Source organism: Danio rerio, chromosome 2 (genome assembly GCF_049306965.1).
Source record: "Danio rerio strain Tuebingen ecotype United States chromosome 2, GRCz12tu, whole genome shotgun sequence".
In the NCBI taxonomy this organism is placed as follows: Eukaryota; Metazoa; Chordata; class Actinopteri; order Cypriniformes; family Danionidae; genus Danio; species Danio rerio.
In genome coordinates, this window is record NC_133177.1 from 12,305,375 (window position 1) to 12,325,829 (window position 20,455).

General features: G+C 35.4%; 1 protein-coding gene across 3 annotated transcripts in view; it reads right to left on the reverse strand.

Annotated features, from left to right (window-relative positions):
- Positions 1 to 20,455, reverse strand: part of abhd3 (abhydrolase domain containing 3, phospholipase) — a 60,174-nt gene that overhangs the window by 24,319 nt on the left and 15,400 nt on the right. For all 3 annotated transcript variants that reach the window (XR_012386820.1, XM_073915985.1, NM_001004569.2), the window contains 1 exon segment: positions 2,329 to 2,511. Coding sequence is in view for 1 of the 3 variants with exons in the window: in NM_001004569.2 (NP_001004569.1) it covers positions 2,329 to 2,511 (183 nt within the window). In the remaining 2 variants the exon portion in view is untranslated.

Genomic DNA, 20,455 nt, shown 5'->3' on the forward strand with positions numbered 1-20,455 from the left:
TGATAGCAAACAGGTGTGGTAGTAATCAAGCCAGGGTGTGGTACGAGAAATTAAACTCAGGTATAATAAATCAAGGTTAAGTTTTGTTTTAAAAGGGTGGCAAACACATTTTCACACAGGGCTATAAAGTTTGGAATTTTGTTTTCCCTTTACAATAAAAATCTTAATTTAAAAACGGCATGCTTTGTTTACTTGTGTTATCCTTGACTAACATTTAAATTAGTTTGATGATCTATAAAGTGTGGCAAACATGCAAGAAAAAGGAAACAGTAAACACCTTTTCACACCATGTATATACTATACGCATGTCTTTCACTACATTCAAAATCATTCCCGCCATGGCTACATTACAGCTTCTCATTCAAAATCGTCAGCTGTTGGTGTTTTTTTTAATAGTGGGTTATAATCGCACCAAAACATAATAAAATGTAAGTAAATTATTACAGTGCAAACTTTTCTGTAATCGTAGCAGTGCTGTGTGTTATTTGTTTAACCATTTAAGGCAGGGATGTCCAAACTTCGGTCCTGGAGGGCCAGTGTACTGCTGAGTTTAGCTTCAACTTGCTTCAGGACGCCAGACAGAAAGTTTCTAGTATTTCTAGTAAGATCTTGATTAACTGCTTCAGGTGTGTTTGATTAGGGTTGAGCTAAACTCTCTAGGACACCGACCCTCCAGGACCAAGGACACCTCTGATTTAAGGTTACATGCTGACTGACTGACAAGGCTGCATGATGCGGGAGGCCAGCAAACACGATGTAGCTTTCAGTTTTGATAAACACAATTTCCATAATCATACTTTATTTATAGATAAATGGCTATAGTTTTGCATACAATTACTTTATCTTGCTGGAGTTTATGTCTGTTTCACTTTGCTTTAGGGCACATCAATGTCGTTTTGTAGGTTTAATAGAGACATTCATAAATGTTCCTATTGAATCTAATCAATGTTGGAGACATACTTGTTACATAAACGCACTATTTGCCCTCTTCTGTGGTTTGAAATGTATTGGCCGGTACAAATGTCTTGATACCTCAGGCTGTTGGTGTTGTCATCCAATCTGCAGATCTTTCACACACCCCCATACTGAAAGTAACCCTAAACCATGATTTTTCCTTCACCAAACTTGACCGATTTCTATGAGAATCTTGGGTCCATGCAGGTTCCAATAGGTCTTCTGCAATATTTGTGATGATCGGGATGCAGTTTCTACCTAAAATCTACCTTCTACCACTTTTCCAAATGGTCAACTAGAAATCAAGCTATTATTTGTCGTTCTATTACAGTCAGGTAGTGTAAGTGAAACACCTCAATAACAATGAACATTTGAGTCTGACTTGCATGTATTTTTGTCTTTTTTAACTGCTTAAGTACTGCTTATTGCTAGCTTCATGAAGAAAAGGATGAACAAAACAAAACACTTATATCATGGTTTGGCATGCCAGTGTCTGGCAGAGTTTTTATGAACGATCTCCTTATCAGCTAATGTTCAATAAGTTTGACAGTAAACATTAATTTTGGATTGATCATTGTTTAGAAAATATCTTTACAGATAAGTTTGCGACAAACAGGATTGAGTTTATTAGTTTCTTCAGTCTCTGCAAACAATGACTGACTGTAGCTACTTCTAACAGAAATCCATTGTTGTCAAGGCTGTAACGTGATTGGTTATCAAATCCCATGTGATCCAATCTGCTCTTTACAGTTTCTAAACACAAATACAGAGCTTATGGTCAGCTGCAAAATAAAATTGTTTATATAACATACGTCACTGCTTATGTGTTACATTTAGAAGCTAGTGGGTCTTTTTTTCGCTGTGGAATGGAAAGTTGGTCTTAGCTAAGCTGCAAAGCTGGACAAAGCTGCAATTCATTAAGCAGAGAACAGAGGCCAAAGAAAGATGCTGAGTGAGCTACCCTGCAGCTTCACGCCTCTGCTGCTTACAAGAATGCCTTTCTGACAGATGCCCAAACGTGGAGAAAGTGCCCATCTCTGCATCCTTTAAGGGTTTAATACAGAGCTCAGTTATTTTTTGCTGGTTGCCACACTACATCACTCTCTCATCAGAGGCGAGGCCAATAAAGATGTTACAGTAGCACTGTAAATACATTAATCTACTTCAGTTACATGTGTTCTGAAGCCTGCTAGGGCAATGGTTACAAAAGCAAAAGGAAAAACAAAACTTTTTTTTTAGCTTAAACCTATCATGTGCGTTTTCCAATCTGACTACCATGACTCGACTGGAAATTATAAAACAGTTTTCAAAAGCACTTACAGTACATTTTCATTTCTCATGATATGATTAATACTCGTGAATTAGCCTACTCACCTGTATCCTAGATCCCGGCTCTGCTGTACCATATGCAGAATGTAGGATTCGCGGCTGGTGCCTGTGAGTCCTGGGAGCAGCAGCACAGTGGGTCGCGTGGACTGGTCCGGGTGGGACACACTGTCATCATTGTCAAACCAATCCAGAGAGATCTGGCCTCCATCTGGTGCTCTAATGAGCTCACTGCCGGACACAGAACAGAGAGAAGCAGCTTAATTTAGCCAGAGGAACATTCAGTGAAATTGTGCGTTAATACTAGCTTAAGTTCTCATAAATAGTACAAAGGGAGAAACTGTTTCAGGCAACTAACAACATGACCATAACATACCATAATAGCACAATAGTAGCAAAGCTGTCTGTATTACACCACAACGACCCCTTTACATCGCATTTAAAAACGTACACTAAGAATCAGTGGTGTAAAGTAACAAATTACAAATACTCAAATTACTGTAATTGAGTAGTTTTTCTCAGGAATTGTACTTTACTAAGTAGTTTTAGAAATGTGTACTTTTACTTTCCCTTGAGTACATTTTTAGTGCAATATTGGTACTTTTACTACTTTCCTTCAACCTACAGCCACTACTTTATTTTTTCTGGTCTATGTGGATTTGAAAAACCAGTCCTGTGATTCCTGTCCAAACTTATCGCACATAGGAGGTAAATCACATCATAACGAACTACCTCAAGACATGGCAATTTATAATTGCAGCAAACTGTTTGGAAGCAGTAAAAGTGTCCAAGAAGATGTCCAAAATCTTTACACGCCTTAAACACCCAAACCTTAATGGGTTTAAACACCCAGCAGACACAAGACGTCAACATGACGTTAGATTGACGTTGTACCCCAATGTCATGGGGACGTTGCATTTTGTTTAGAAATGAAAATCGGTTTGACGTCAGAACTCAATGTCAGGCCGACCTCAATGTCCAACGACCAACCTAAAACCAACCAAATTTCAATGTCTAATGATGTTACAGCTTGACGTTGTGTGAACATTATGTCTATCAGACATTGGATTTTGGTTACCATACCTGACGAATAAATGTCAGTATTTGACATCAATATGACGCTGGTTTAAGATGTTGGCTCGACGTTGGATTTTGGTCACTTTCCAACACAACCTAAAATTAACCAAATATAAACGTCATTTGACGTCGTTATTGGTGATCAAAATAGTGTTGTCCTTAGACGCTGGCTAGACTTTAGATGCGTTCGACATGAAGCACAGCTGCAGCCGCAATCAACATGATTAGCTGAGTGCAGTTGGGGGCCGAGTTGAAAACAGAGCTTCGGGGCTCAAAGCTGTGGGAGTCATGATGACCAATCACATGCTGTGATCATTCATTTATTTATTTATTGCAATAATAACAAAGGATTTCCAGTACAAACATAACAGAATACAGTCTCTACAAACTACAGTTAATTTTTAGACACTAAGGCAATTATGAATAGAATTTAAGTAGCCTATTTAACAAACGCATGAGAAATCAGGGAAAAATGAGAAGGCACATAAAAAGGAAATAAATATCCACAAATAGGCCTATTAAACACAAATAACAAGCACAAATTGTAGGAATTGAAACATCAGTCTTTCAGCTACTAAATGTTGAATGGTATGCCAATATTGTTCCAGTTCTTGTTTGAATATGCCAAAAAGGGTTTACATTTATGTATAAAAAACTTTCCAATATATAATAGTGTAAAACCCAAAACAAGGTGTTTGATTAAGTCTTAAACAATGATTAAGATTATTTTGGATAATAAAAGCATTTTAATCCAAAAAGATTGAATAAAAGGACCAAAATAAGTGAGCTACACTTTAAGTAGAAATTTCCTATAAAGAGCAAGGTACATCAATATCACTTTTAAAATTTCTGCATGATCACAAAAAAATATATAATCATATATATTTATATTTAATAAAAATATTTTTACTTAATTTGTTAAAAAATCTTTATAGGGGTGTCAGGATCAATGATGATAATCATTTTATTACAATTCTGTAAGACTTATTTGAGTTAATATTCAGGTTATTTACTAAAATATATCATTTAAATCATTTATGGAGCTGAATACAGTATTCTTTTAAAACTGAAAAATTTAAAAACCTATGCAAAGAATGTAGCCATTATAAAAAAATTATTTAACAAAAGATGACACTGCAGCAAAAAAATTGTAGTCTTTTAATAAGCCTAATGTGTACAAGATGGAGATGGCATAAAAAGTCATGCGGTAAACTTGGCCAATCGTGTAATATCGATGTCATCATGGCAGCTCCTGCAGTTACTCTACAGGTTGCTGCACCGTCTGATTCAAATCAATCGTCTGATTTCAGAGGGCTGTCGTGGTACTTTGATGCCACATGTGACAGTCACGTGGCGTTGGCACAGCATCAAGCCGGACAAAATTTCTTACTGTCATGCACAACTTTAAGACCTTTAAGGTCTGCGCAGCGCTGCATAAAGTTGAACGCACCTTTTGAATTTTTGTCACATGATGTCACGACCTAAATCTAACCTAATATTAACATCTAATGACGTTGTGTGACTGCTGAGCAATAAATAATTCAGTACAGAATGTTACGTTTACACACATTCACAAATTACATGTAAATGTATCAGCTTTTTATAGCGTAATACTAACTACTCACTACTCTTGAGTACTTTTGAAAGGTCTACGTTTTACTAATACTTTAAGTAATATTTATAACAGATATTTTAACTCAACTTGCACTACATTTTTAGGCAAGTAATAGTACTTTTGCATAAGTATGATTTTTAAGTACTCTTTCCACCACTGCTAAGAATACATTAGCATTGCTTTTATAATGCAAATAATTAAAAGAAGTCCTATAATCTAGTTTAAAAAAGAAAGAAGACATTTTGAAAAGGTGAAAAGTAAATGAAAACAGATTTTTTTTTTTTTTTTTTTTAGTGAACAATCCCTTTCCGCCAAGTTTCAATCCCTTAAGGTTTCCACCAAATCTATTTAGAGTGACTGAACTATTTCTCTAATGTTGTGTTCACACTTCTACAGTATTTCAGATTTCTTGGCTAGTCAGTCTGGACCAAAAACAAAAATGATACATATGGTCCTGCATGCTCTGATTTTGGTTTGTGTAGATCACTTGATTCAGGTATACAAGGATTCATTTAGACCGCACAAAAAGGTTAATATGGCATGTTCATACTTATATACATTAACTGATTAGAACAAGCACACCAATCACTTGTTTGAACCAATCACAAAATATGTATTAATAATATAATAAATTATGAAACAAATCTATAGTTTTAGCATTTTTTATATATATATTTGCACTTTTTTATGTTCAAGTCATTTTTACATTACTTTGTTAATTTTGTCTAATATCTATAAAATTTTATGAAATTGGATTTTTTTTAATCAAACAACACTAAATGAGAAATAATGCCCCAATATTTGCTTGAACATTTTAACATGAAGCTATTTTATTCTATCATTTATTTATTTATTTATTTATTTATTTATTTATTTATTTGTTTGTTTGTTTGTTTGTTTGTTTGTTTGTTTGTTTAAATTATGAATTTACACAACACTTCACATTTTGGATAAAGTCACAAAATTTTCAGGTCCAAAGCCAAAGTCAGCCTGCAGTCTGGCATAATCCACATCCCACCTGTGCTTTGGGCTGACATCACTTCCCCTGCTGGACAGCAGTTTGACTCCAACCTCTTCTAGCAATGTAAAATGTTTTTCAGTTGTACTTGTATGTTTTCAAATATACTGTATAATGGGTCTAAACAAAGTCTTTCATCTAAATTTGTTTGTATCTACTTATAAAGGTTTAGTTCACCCAAAAATATAAATTCATTAATCATTTACCCTCCCTCATGTGTTGCTAATTCCACCTCTTAGCCTCTTTCCCCTTACCCCCAGCCTTTGTTTTGCACATTCCCGTGAAGGGGTAGGGGTGTCCCAATTCTCTTCAGCTTGAGGGCGTAGGGCTAAGGGTATAACTCCTTAACTGATAACTCCTGTATAGCAGTCCCACAATATTCTGTCACTCAATGACACTCTAATACCCTGTCAGAAAAGTCTAGTGGCTGTCAATGAGCTTTTTACAGTGTCTGTTTAAATGTTAATGTTGTTTTTGGTGTGTTTACATAGATGAATAAGGCCACTGTGTTAAATGCACAGTACAGTTACGATCTTATTGCCACATTATATCATTATGGTAACATAATATATGTCTTCAGTGATTTCTTGAAGATAAATACCAAAAAAATAAAACAACTGGAATAACTACAGCAGTCACTATTGTCTAATCTTTTATATAGCAAGAGATTGCGATGACATATGATGACGTGTGCAGGTACTGTAGGGCTGTCCCAATTCTTAGGGGTACATTTTGAAGGCCTTCCCCTTCAAACTGGGTTTTAAAGGCCAAGGGGAAGGGGTAGGGTTACAAAAATAAAATTGGGATTGGGCCTAAATATGTTAATAGGTTATTTAAAAATCTGATTTTCCCAGAGATGGGTTGCAGCATCCGCTACGTATTAACGTGCTGGATAAGTTGGCATTTCATTCTGCTGTGGTGACCCTGGATTGATAAAGGGAGAAAACACGGCCCACTTCATGATATAAGGATCATGCCCAACATATGGGGTTACCTACTATTCATATATCCTTCGAAAAATGGTGTAAGTCACAAAAATGAGGACTTTCTTGTGTCTCCCATTCAGTTCTTTACTTCCTGTCCCATAGCTTGGCTGCTTTTTTTTATAACCAGCCCATAGCATTTCACATTTCGGGTTGAGCATATCAAAACCTAGAGAGGATTTGATTGGTCAGAAAATTGGATGAGAAAATTAAGTATAGGGTAATGTAAAAAAAAAAATGTTGATACATTTTGCAGGAAGTGACAGAGCTAAATGTTTATTTATTTTAAATGCAAATTCTGTCACTGTTTTGGAGCACATAAGATTATAGATTACTTTAAGACTAACATAATGACACTAACATCTAAAATAATTTTATTTTTATTCAGGAGCAGCTGATCACAGAGGGTTGGAACAGATCTTTTAATCCCAATTCCTTTGCAAGCCCTGTTCTGTGGACATGCTTACATGCATTACTATGGAGACATAATGATACTAACATCTAAAATACTTTCATTTTGATTCAGAAGCAGCTGATCACAGAGAGTTGGAACAGATCTTTTAATCCCAGTTTCTTTGCAAACCCTGTTCTGTGGATATGTGTATATGCTTTACTATGGAGACATAATGAAACTAACATCTAAAAAACTTCATTTTAATTCAGAAGCAGCTGATCACAGAAAGTTGGAACAGATCGTTTAATCCCAGTTTCTTTGCAAACCCTGTTAGTAGATACAGTATGTGTATATGCTTTACTATGGAGACAAAATGATATTAACATCTAAAAAACTTTCATTTTAATTCAGAAGCAGCTGATCACAGAGAGTTGGAACAGATCTTTTAATCGTGGACATGTTTATATGTGTTTCTAAAGAGACCTAATAATACTAACATCTAAAATACTTTCATTTTGATTCAGGAGCAGCTAATCACAGATGCCGCTTTTCCACTATCGTGCTGAGTCATTCTGTATGCTGAACCATTCCATTCTGTGCAAAACTGGGTAAGACAGCATGGATACGGTTTTATTTTCCACTGTCCTGCTGCAACAAAGCTCTTTGGAACGTTACACAAAATGCATCAGTGGTTGCCTTGGTAACCCCATGTAAACAGCTCCATTTAATTTAAATAAAAGCCAAAACCAGTTTTTTCATGTTTACGTGTAAAAGCGAAAACCACGTGACTAAACACTGTTATGCTGCTCTCTTATAGGGATGCTAAATAGATATGAAGTCACAGCCCCCTTTATTTAGAGGTCATGTTGTGCGGCTCTGGGCAAATTTTGTTTGGAGGGAAAATAATCAAAATGTAACGTGATGATTAAAAATGTTAGGGGAGGGGAAATAAATATTATATTTAAAATCTCTGGTCATAACAGAAAAATAAACAATGATAATGCAACAATAATAATGCATTTGCATTAGTGGCAGAAATATATTTTTGGACAGGCCTTGTGAAAAGTGAGCGGGGGCACTTTCACTAATAAAAAAGGATAGCACTTAAATTATTTCATTTTTAACAATCAATTAAATTACACAGTGGTTTTAAATCAAAGGTTGATAATGATATAAAATATACTATGTTTTGATGGTAAAATATAACCATTTAAACAATGGCTGTTATTTGTTTTCAGTATTCAAACATTAAATAATGAAATGCATCAAGTGAAATAAAAACGAATATGAAACAACACATAGCATATCAAGATACAAAGCATATAAAGGACTATTATATTTAGCAATATGCTGCTCTTATTTGCTTTGCATTTTTATAATTTTATTTTTGTTATATGAATATTTTTTTTTCTTCATAATTAACTCATGAGCTATAGACAAATTCCTGCTTGACATTTTAGAAAATTGTTTGCGCAGCTACCCAGTATATAATAAAGATTATAGAGAACAAAAAGAAAAAAAAAACACTGAAACATGTTAGGCTACATAAAGTTATATTTAACTAAATTGTATAACGCCCTGTAGCTATATGTTGATAATTGCTCATTTTATTTTTATATAACATTTGTCAAAACATATTAATATTTTTTTGAGTAAAAAACTAAACCAACATTTAAGAACCCATATTTATTTTATTTATTCATTCATTTGACTTGTTTATTGGTGCATAGACTATAATTTAAAGGGCACCTTTGGTGAAAAATCAACTTTTTACGCTGTTTGTACAGATATATTTGTAGGTATAGTGTATAGACAGCACATTTGGGGTGATAAAAAACCTGCTCAGTCATTCAGTCATTAATTTTCTTGTTGGCTTAATCCCTATATTAATCTGGGGTCGCCACAGCGGAATGAACCGCCAGCTTATCCAGCAAGTTTTTACACAGCGGATGCCCTTCCACCCGCAACCCATCTCTGGGAAAATCAACACACACATTCATACACTACGGACAATTTAGCCTACCCAATTTACCTGTACCGCATGTCTTTGGACTGTGGGGGAAACCGGAGCACCCGGAGGAAACCCACACAAACGCAGGGAGAGCATGCAAACTCTACACAGAAACGCCAACTGAGCCGAGGCTCGAACCAGCGACCATCTTGCTATAAGGCGACAACACTACCTACTGTGCCACTGCTTCGCCAAACACGCTCATTCCTTTTTTTCAATTTAACAACCTAAAAACGGTGGTCCAATTGGAGCGGTTTTGAGACATAGGAGTGCGGTCCCCCCGCTCACCAATATTGATTGACAGGCACTCATTACCATATCATCAGTTTGTTGTTTCACATCCCACATTTTCAGCGTGTTAGTCATAGCGATGTCACCAAAGAAACATTCTTGCTCTATTTTTAGATGTAAGGTTCACTGAGCTTAACACAATATCAACATTTGTGGTGTGATTGGTGTACGAGACATTCACCACATGATCGCTTTAATCGGCGCCATTGTTTGTAACTTTAGGTGGGTTTGCAAACGTGTACTTTTCATTGTGTCTTCCTTGCAAACTTCAGCCGTTTACATTACCTGCGGTCACAGAAGCTCCCTTTGATCTTAACTAGGTACAGCTAGAAAGTGCGAGCACGTTGCCTCATGTGCGCGTCCATCCATTGAAAATAACGAACTTATGTCCACGCAGCCAGCGCCATGCATTTAAGAATTCTAAACATAGGTTTCTATCAGGGTGCATACACCGGCGCCGCAGGTCGGTGGCTGTCCGTGGTACCCAGCCACGACTCAGAACACTGTTCCTAAGTTTGCCATCCCACAGAGTGCCATCTGAAAAGTTTCATTTTAAATAACACGTAAATGTGAACGTCTGGTGTGCCGTGTTGCGGCTCTGAGCGGCGCATCCAGTGTGTGAAGCCCTTTAGTTTTAGTATCAGTCAAAGTTAATTCAGTGTGTGTGGTTATTAGTCTCAGTGTACAAGCTCGGAACTTTAAACTAGCACACAGTTGGCTGTAAAACTATACAAAGACACAAATGATTTCGTAGTCTCTGCTTGGTCTGTGTCCGAGTGGCACATGTATGGCTGAATGCTGGTCCTCTCACTCATGTTACTTCTCTCTGTCAGCCTGTCTGTTGCCATACACAAAGCGGGGGAGCTCTTGGCTCCGCCCCCTTGTTAAGTTGGGTGGGAAGTCAAAACTAATTTTCATGTGAAGCAACAAGCCCCTAAAACAACGAGCTGTGTACACTCCCCCAAAATGACAATTTTTAACACATAATAATAAAAGATCTGAATTGTGTTTTGAACTGAACCTAAACTGAAACACTCAGAAGAATCGTAATATTATTATTAAATTTTTAAAAAATGGGTAAACTAGGTGCCCTTTAAATTATACAAGTGTACCTTGGACAGCTACTGTGCCACTCTGTAAAGCTTTCAAGCTAACTCCAAAAAAAATTAAAGAAAGATTTTACTTTTTACGGTGACGGCTAACATCACACCACGCCGTAACGGTGCTTTAGGTGTTACAGGTGGAATTAAACTACTAAACAAGCCATCTGGGCTTTAAATTAAAAAGTGCAATTATTTCCTCATTGTTCAAAAAGACTGCAAGTTCGTGTTCCATAGATATAGGATGTTGTGGATTGTGGACATCGATGATGTTAAGCGTGTCTTTATTCGATGCGCAGCAGAAAAAAAAGTCTTTCAGCAGTGCATGTAGTCATTGGTAAAGTTCTCACCTGGATCAGAGCGAGTTTATGTGCTACCAAATATGTGCCAAATACAGCGCTGCATGCAATAATCTCACACTCAGTCACAGCGAACTAAAGGTCTTGTTGCCTTTTAGATGACGGGCTAGTAATTATATTATACGTGGTTAATTATTTTCAAGTCAATTAAATAATAACTTTATTAAATAAAATATGTTCGTAAGAATCTGGTGGGCCAGTGACTGCCTTCTCTGCCAAAAACTGCTCTGATTTTAAAACCCTTTTCAAACTGTATTGTTTAGACCTGTATCATTTTTTATATTAAATATAGTGTACTTTACTTGTGGATAACTGATGATTAGTGCGCTTAGGCTGAGCTAGCTGTGGTAGCTTGGCAAGAGAGCCGTGTCGTCAACACACAGTATTTGTCGACACAGTTCAGCACGGTTGTCTAACCGTGCCGAGAATTTTTGGGTTAAGAATGGTTTGTAATCGTGCTGCACTGTTCCAGGTTCAGTGGAGAAACAACCGTAACTGTACCGAAGTGTTCTTAGAACGGTTTGGCACGAAAATGGAAAAGCAGCTAGAGAGTTGGAACATATCTTTTATTCTCAGTTTCTTTGCAAACCCTGTTCTGTAGACATGTTTATATGTGTTACTACAGAGACGTGTTAATATGCTACTGTCAATTTGGTGCGCAGGGAAAACCACACTCCTACGTCATGTTGCGGTGGGCCTCAAAATCACTACGATTTAGATCCTAATTTAAGTAAAAATACTTGTGTTTGTATCACTACAATATGACAGTGGACACACTAATGGCCCTTTTCCACTCAGTGGTACGGTACGGTTCGGTTTGGTACGCTTTTATGGCTGTTTCCACTGTCGATTATCGTGCCAAACCAAATCGTACCGTACCACTTTTTCGGCACCCTTTCGAAGAGGTACCAAACAGGAGAAAGGGTACCAAAAGGTGGAGCTACACATGCAGCTGAACGCTGATTGGTTAGAGATACGTCACAAGCTCGTGGAGCTAGACAGAATGAAACAAAGGAACCGCCATGTTTTTTTAAATACCAAACCGAGACATTACTTGGAATTACGAGAAATACTATATGCATATAATAACGAGCCATGGATGACCCGGAACAAACCTTGTCGTCATCTTGATGAACAGACACAAAGCCAGGAAGAAAAATCTGCCGTGTTCTGTTGTTGCTTTACGAGCCCGTCAAAAGTGCGAGCAGTTTTCGCTTTCTTCCGGGAGCTTGCGATCGCGTCTAACGTTATATTCCATATAACAAACTCTTGAGCTGATGATAATAACGTGTGTGATTATTGAAGTGTCTCCATTATCTGATCCATTCAGAAAGCAAAGGACAAGCGCGGGAATAAAGCGTGGAAAAACAGGAGAAGCCCGGCAAAACACAGGAGCAAAATTGTTTTAGCAACCTGATTCATGAACAAACTGCCATGATTATCTTTGCCTTTTGGACTATTACGAACTGGGAATGATAAAATTACTCTGTAACAGAGCTTGCATGTGCTGGTGAAGATTACAGACACAGATGAGAGGTTTGCGCTGACTGTGGGCTATATTGCGTGTGTTTTTGAACTCAAATAAGTACTAAAAGTATGTTGTGTGTAGTTTTTCTGTAATTAATAATATATCGGAGACTGTAGGGGCTGTATGTGTTCATATATATTGCATTTATATATTTATTTTATATATTTACAGATGTTACAGTAGCATAGAGTAGTCATTGATCTGCAGTTATAATCAAATCATGTTCATAGAAAAGTTAGTAATAAACAGTTATAAACAAGTATTTATGCGTATAAAGCATCTGTTTTGTGAGAAGTGCTTCTCATATGATATGTAAACGACCCGTACAGCTTTACTGTAGACATTTTTTGAGCGAGCATGACGTCGACTTAAATTTTATGTCGTACACCGCGCCCACAGTTCGAGAACAGTACCTACTCGAACTGTACCGTACTGTACCAGTCAGTGGAAACGAGCCATTAACCTACACACAATTTTGTCCAAACAGCTACCAGAAGTTATTTTTGTACCATAGGTGGCCATCTAAGTAGGAAGTTATATATTTACAACTGCTCAAATTCACTTGACATTGTTTATGGAGGATGCATTTAGTGGACAGACTTTCTTGTATACTGCATGTGTTTTCTACAGCCTCATCATGACTCTGCTGAAGTGTCTGATTCCTCCAGAGACGCTGTGGAGAAAATCTGTGTCAAAGGGCTCTCGTGTTGTCTTACAGCAGAGACCAGCCAGATCTACACGCTTAAACCAGCATTCTCAGAGATCCGACGGACACGTAAAGCTATACATGTGTGGAATGTAATTTCAGAGGAATCATTAAATATGCACTCCAGACCAAGTGTGTCTGCATTCAGTGTCGTCAAGAACAGCCGGCAATCTGAATGTGGGAAAGTTTTTTATAGACATGTAAATCCCACCTTTCAGAACAGCAGATAGCGAGAGAGCAGTCTAGCACAGCACTCAGAAATGACAATCGACTGACTCTCAGCAATATTCCTGGAAGAGAATGAATCAGATCTTATGTCTTCAGGTCTTCCATCAAATAGGTTACATTAAAAGTATCTTACTTTTTTCCTACTTTATATTCAATTTAAATTATTTTTCTTTAGCTTTTTTTTTAAGATTACTAGTTTTTTTGCTAATATTAATAATAATAGTAGTAGTAGCAATAATAATGTATATTGATAAAATTATTCATTAATTATTATTATTTTTTTAAGGATGATGTATATTACTATTCTATTTTAAAATACCATTAAAATGGCAATTATATAGAACACGTAATAATTTTGTATTATTATTGTTATTATTATTATTAGTGTTGTTGTTTTTGTTACTGTTGTTGTTTAATGACGATGTTTATTACTATTCTATTTTAAAATAGCAACATACTTGGGCAAACATTATGTGCCTATTGATGATAATAATAATAATAATAATAATAATAATAATAATAATAATAATAATAATAAGTGACGCAGTGGTGCAGTAGGTAGTGCTGTCGCCTTACAGCAAGAAGGTCACTGGTTTGAGCCTTGGCTGGGTCAGCTGGCGTTTCTGTGTTGAGTTTGCATGTTCTCCATGCGTTCGCATGGGTTTCCTCTGGGTGCTCCGGTTTCTAAAGTTTAAAGACATGCGATACAAGTGACTTGGGTAGGCTAAATTGTTCATAGTGTACGAGTGTGTGAGGATGTTTCCCAGAGTCGGGCTGCGCCTGGAAGGGCATCTGGTGCGTAAAAACATGCTGGATAAGTTGGCGGTTCATTCCGCTGTGGCGACCCCGGATTAATAAACTGACTAAGCCGAAAAGAAAATGAATGAATGAATGAATGAATGAATAAATAAAAAATAATAATAATAATAATTAACCTTTTTGTTAGACTACCCAATTTATCTATTTTATGATGATGATGATGATGATAACCTTTTTGTAAGACTACCCAATTTGTTGAAGAGCATCTGCTGCATAAAATATATGGTGGACAAGCTGATGGTTCCCAGATTAATAAAATTAATGAATTATTATAAATTTTTATTAATTATAAATAATTACTAATAAAAACAAATAATTTGTTGTTTTTGTTATTATTATTATTATTATTATTATTATTATTTTATGCCTAATAATAATAATAATAATAATAATAATAATAATAAATAAGGCGCAGTAGGTAGTGCTGTCGCCTCACAGCAAGAAGGTTGCTGGTTCGAATCTCGGCTCAGTTGGCATTTCTGTGTGGAGTTTGCATGCACTGCGTAAAAAACTTGCTGGATAAGTTGCCGGCTCATTCCGCGGTGGCGACCCCGGATTAATAAAGGGACTAACCCGACAAGAAAATGAATGAATGAATAATAAATAAAATATTTTGTTATTTTTAGAATTATTGGTTTTATTACTTTATGCCTAATAATCATAATAATAAGTAGAAGATGAAGAAGAAGAATTCGATTTTTTTGTCTACATAATTTGTATTTTTTGTGATGATAATAATAATAATAAATAAAATAATGTGCTATTATTTTTATTGTTATTATTACATTATACCTAATAATAATAATATTTAATATTTTTTGTTATTATTATTATTAATATTATTATTTACCACGATACAATTATTATTATTAATATTATTATTATTATTAATAGGTATTATTATGTAAAAAAGCTCATTTCTTTTTCTTACAGAAAAAAAATATTTTAATATTTACCACAACCTTGACCCTCAAACTAAACTGTTCACTGTAAAAATAAAATAAAATAAATTAAACATAGATTATTCCATTAAATCTCATAGTGAACCTAGACTCCTTTGGTACCGATATTTTAGGCAGTAAATCTGCACTATCCCACTTAGATCTGTATTCCCAGGACATTCTGTTTCCAAAACAGAAGCTCCAATTTCACACCTGACTACATGGCACTGAAGCTTGCTGCTTCACCGAATGACATCGCGCACACAAGAGCATTCAGTGTGTCCCAGCATGCATCACACCCTTCCTTCCTAACGGGAATGTGCAGCTGCCGGGACGGTCAAACTCAGACGCCCTTGACTTCAAACACTCCGTCCTCGATCATTCCATATAACAGCAGGATCCGTAAGCAGATTTGCTGGCTTGAACACATGTGTGTCTCTCACGCCGGCTGCATATTGAGAGGGAGGCAAAGGATTAGCTATTGATTCCAATCTCGTTAAAAGCATTTTAAGGTGACGAGAAAGGTGGACGCTATTGTTTGTGCATGTGTGGATCTTCTCTGAATGCTCAGCAGAAATCCACAGCAGCCCTTTATGCTGGTTCAATGCAGCACTGAATCCAGATCGATATCTGATGCTTCCGCCATTAAACAAACACCCAGCAGTTCACCTTCCAGACTGCATTGTTTTACCAACACACTGCACTAACTGACTGTAGGCAAGCATTATTATTGCTTTTATTATTGTTTTCTTTAGCTTAGTCCCTTTATTAATCTGTGGTTGCCACAATGGAATGAAACACCAACTTATCCAGCATATGTTTTACCAAACGTATGCCCTTTCAGGAGCAACCCAGTACTGGGAAACATCCATACACACATACACTATTGCTAATTTTTCATTCATTCATTCATTTTTTTTCAGCTTAGTTCCTTTATTAATCTGGGGTCACCACAGTGGAATGAACCACAAACTTATCCAGCATTTGTTTTACACAACGGATGCCCTTCCAGGTGCAACCAAGTACTGGGAAACATCCATACACACACATACATACACTATTGCTAATTTAGTTTATTCAATTCACTTATAGTGCTACAGGTGGGAATCAAACCAGTGACCTTCTTGTTGTGAGGCAACAGTGCTAACAACTGAGCCACCATGTCAACCTATTATTATAATTCATTCATTCATTTTCTTTTCGGCTTAGTCCCTTTATTAATCTGGGGTTGCCACAGCGGAATGAACTGCCAACTTTTTTAATATTAGGCCTGCACAATACAGTATTTCAGCATCGAAACCGCAATGTGATTATTCACAATAGTCACATTGCAAGATATGCACTGTTGAGTCTGGATGATAATGTATAATTTGCATGTGCTTTGAGGCCTGTGACTGTATGAGGATTTTAAACGTATTTATGCATGTACTAATTGTAACTTTAATAATGATTGATTTTATTTAATTAAGTATACAATGAAGAATATGCAGTATTATGTTAAATTGAATTAATGAACTACCATACCTTGGTATGGTAGTTCCTCTGATGTCATTGTTTATTTTATTTGTATCTTGTTGTGTTTATCAATGCTCATAGATTGTTTATTACATTTTATGCAGATGCACTCCCCTAGAAACAACCCAAAACAAAACCTAAAATTCTAAATATTTTCCAAATAGAGACATTTAAGTCATCTGGTGTAACTGTATTTGTATTTCAGGGTGCTTTCACACCTAAACTTTTGTTTCGGAACTTGGCACATTTCGCCATTTAGCGCAGTTCGTTTGGCATATGTGAATCCAGCAATCGTGCTAGGATCTGCACCAAAACAATCAGTCCTAGATCGCCTGAATAAAGTGGTCTTTGGCTTGATTGAAACGAACTCTTGAAGTGAATTGACTGTAGGGAGATACGATACGATACAAACCAGGCTATATCACAGTGTGTTAAGGATATGAAATAGCCATGGCTTTATGAAGAGAGAATTATGAGTAGGGTTGGATGTCATTCCTACCAGTAAATGTGTTTCAAGTCAAATACAAAAGTGAAAGCTTGTTAACTGTTAACAAAAGCTGTGTATCCAGCCTGATCTCACAAGAAAACGTAATTTTTTTTTTGTTTAGTCGTACGAAAATATACAATTTTAAAAAGGAAGCGTAGAACCCAATCCTGCCCTAAACCTGTCGTGATGAGCTAAATTGTACAAAATAGATTGTCCGAATTCATACGAATTAGCCACTAAATCCAAAAGTTACGAATTGCCATGAGATTGCGTTGGTTTATCTGTTAGGAAAATTGACTGAACAGCAATCTTGATTTATCTGTTATTTCAGTCTTGATTTATCTGTTAATGCCTGTGAATATATTTCCAGACACATTTACAGTAGCTTCTAGACGTCAGATAACATTTCTATGTTCCTTCTTAATGCCAACTGCGTAAAAATATTGATAAACTGCTAATAATAAACCACTGTTTGTTTACCTTTATGCTCTGACGTGTGTGCACGCAAAGCAGCACTGAGCGCCAGCACACAAACATATCATGTACATCTCGACATGTGAAAGTGTTCCTTCATATGTTTTCATTGAAGTTGTTCACAATACTCATCCATCCACAGAGTTTGTAATGTAGCCAAATGTTTACAAATACAAGGGCTGCCGTTTAGAGGTCATTTCTGGTTAATGATGTCAGAATTTACCAGTATTTTGGAATGGATGCGTGAATGCTCTTTTCTGGGAAAATCCCATAATGTCCTTGCCTGTGTGAACAACGCTTTATTTGAATTTACTGGTAAAGTCGTACTGGAAATTTTCTGGAAATTTACCAGTATCACTGTGTGAAAGAGGCTATAAACAACTTTAATCGATGTTTCGGAGCAAAAGAATCGATTCACATGTGTGAAATTACCCTCAATATTCGGTTGAAGTCAAAATTGTGATTTTATTTCTTCGTTTTCAAAAATTTCCCAAATTAAGTTAAACAGAGCAAGAATATTTTCACAGCATTTCCTATAATATTTTTTTCTTATTGAGAAAGTCTTATTTGCTTTATTTTAGCTAGAATAAAAAAAGCAGTTTTAAATGTTTTAAAAACCATTTTAAGGTCAATATTATTAGCCCCCTTAAGCAATATTCTTTCCAATTGTCTACTGAACTAACTATTGTTGCAATGATTTGCCTAATTAACTTAGTTAAGCCTTAAATTGTACTTTAAGCTGAATGCTAGTAAAATATCTAGTAAAATATTATACTGTCATTATGGCAGATACAAAGAAATCAGTTGTTTTGAAATTAGTTATTAAAACTACTATTTTTGAAAATGTGTTGAAAACAATCTCCATTAAACAGAAATTGGTAAAAAAATTTGCAGGGGGGTAATAATTTAGGAGGGTTATTAATTCTGACTTCAACTGTATATCGCAAAATAACAAAAGACTGCAATGTTACATTTTTCTAATATTGTGCAGTTCTAGATTTTATTATTATTATTATTATGATTATTATTATTATTATTAGTAGTAGTAGTAGTAGTAGCAGTTAAAATGTTTTAATAAAATAATTAATCTTTAAATATATTAAGGTGAATCTCTATTAGGGGGAAAAAAGTTAAACCGGTAGTCTACTGGGTTTTTTAGAAGCCTTGATTGTGTTTATCGGGTGCCAAACAATGTGTGCTCATCCTTCATTTATTCAAGTTTATTTTGCTTACCAAATTGGCAGATTATTTTGCTTATTTTAAGAAAAAAACTCACTTAATTTTGATTTATTTCTGAAAACAAGACCATATTTTAGCTTGTCTAGAAAATGCTTCTTGATTTAAGAATGTTTAAATATTTAAACTAGAAACAAGAAAACAAATAAAGTAAGAAAAGTGTTTTTCTTATTATTAACTCTCATTATTCAGCTATGCAGGTATAGACCATTTCAATGTGGTCATGTAATTGGCCCATGAACATTTCCAGCTTGTTATCAAACTATTTCATCACTGTAACAAGAGAATTCAATCATAACTTCATGTTAAACAGCTATCATAACAATATTTATATATATGTGTCTTTTTTTAGTTTCTTAGAAGCCTATAGAACAGGGGTCACCACACTCTAAAAACATTGAGTTATTTATTTACCTCAATGGTTGAGTTAAACATATTAGGTGATTTGTTGGGTCATTTTTAACCTTTATAGGTTATTTAATAATACCTTAACCAGTTGTGTTAAATATTTGATGTTTTGTTGGGTTATTTTTAACCTTTATTTGGTTATTTATTTAATAACTCAACGAGTTGGGTTAAAAACACAAAACATAAAACAGCTGTATTAATATGCGTGCGTAATGTTGTTTTAGCGTTAGAAAATGTATTCAAGCTCTAACGCAATAATATATATATATATATTTTTTTTTAATCAAATTACCTCTCCGTGTCATGTTTTTATATCCAGCAGCTGCAGCAGGCTTTACTGTGTCCACAATGTACAATAGATTTTAACAACATCCAAACTTTTAAAAGAGGGTCTTGGATGGTGTACCATCCAAGACCCTCTTTTAGAAGTTTGGATGTGGTTAAAATCTATTGTACATTGTGGACACAGTAAAGCCTGCTGCAGCTGCTGGACAGTCTCTACAGCTCCATATTCTGCTCAATCAACACACGATTTTACGCTTGCACAGTTTGTTCTGTTTCTTCGTTGTTTGTGATTCTCGATTTAATTTAACAAAAGTGTCTGGAACTAAAATGTAATGGAAATGAAGCATTTTCAATATTTTTTGAAAACTGTATGTTATTCATTTACACAGCCATAATTATAAAATGAAAAGTTGTACTAGTAATAGTAGCAATATTAATACCAGAATAGAAAATAATAGAAAAAATAACATATAATCAAAATAACCCAATACATTGGGTTAAATTATATAACCCAGTGCATTGGGTTAAAATAACTCATAGTTGGGAAGGTGCTATAATAACCTAGTTGGGTTATATGCTGTGCATGGTATTTTTAACGTAACTATTTTAAGAGCAAACTTTTTGAAACTGAGAGTGATTCTTGGGTACTGATTAATGTGAAAGGCTACCAGTTTGAAACACACTTATCAAATAACAAATT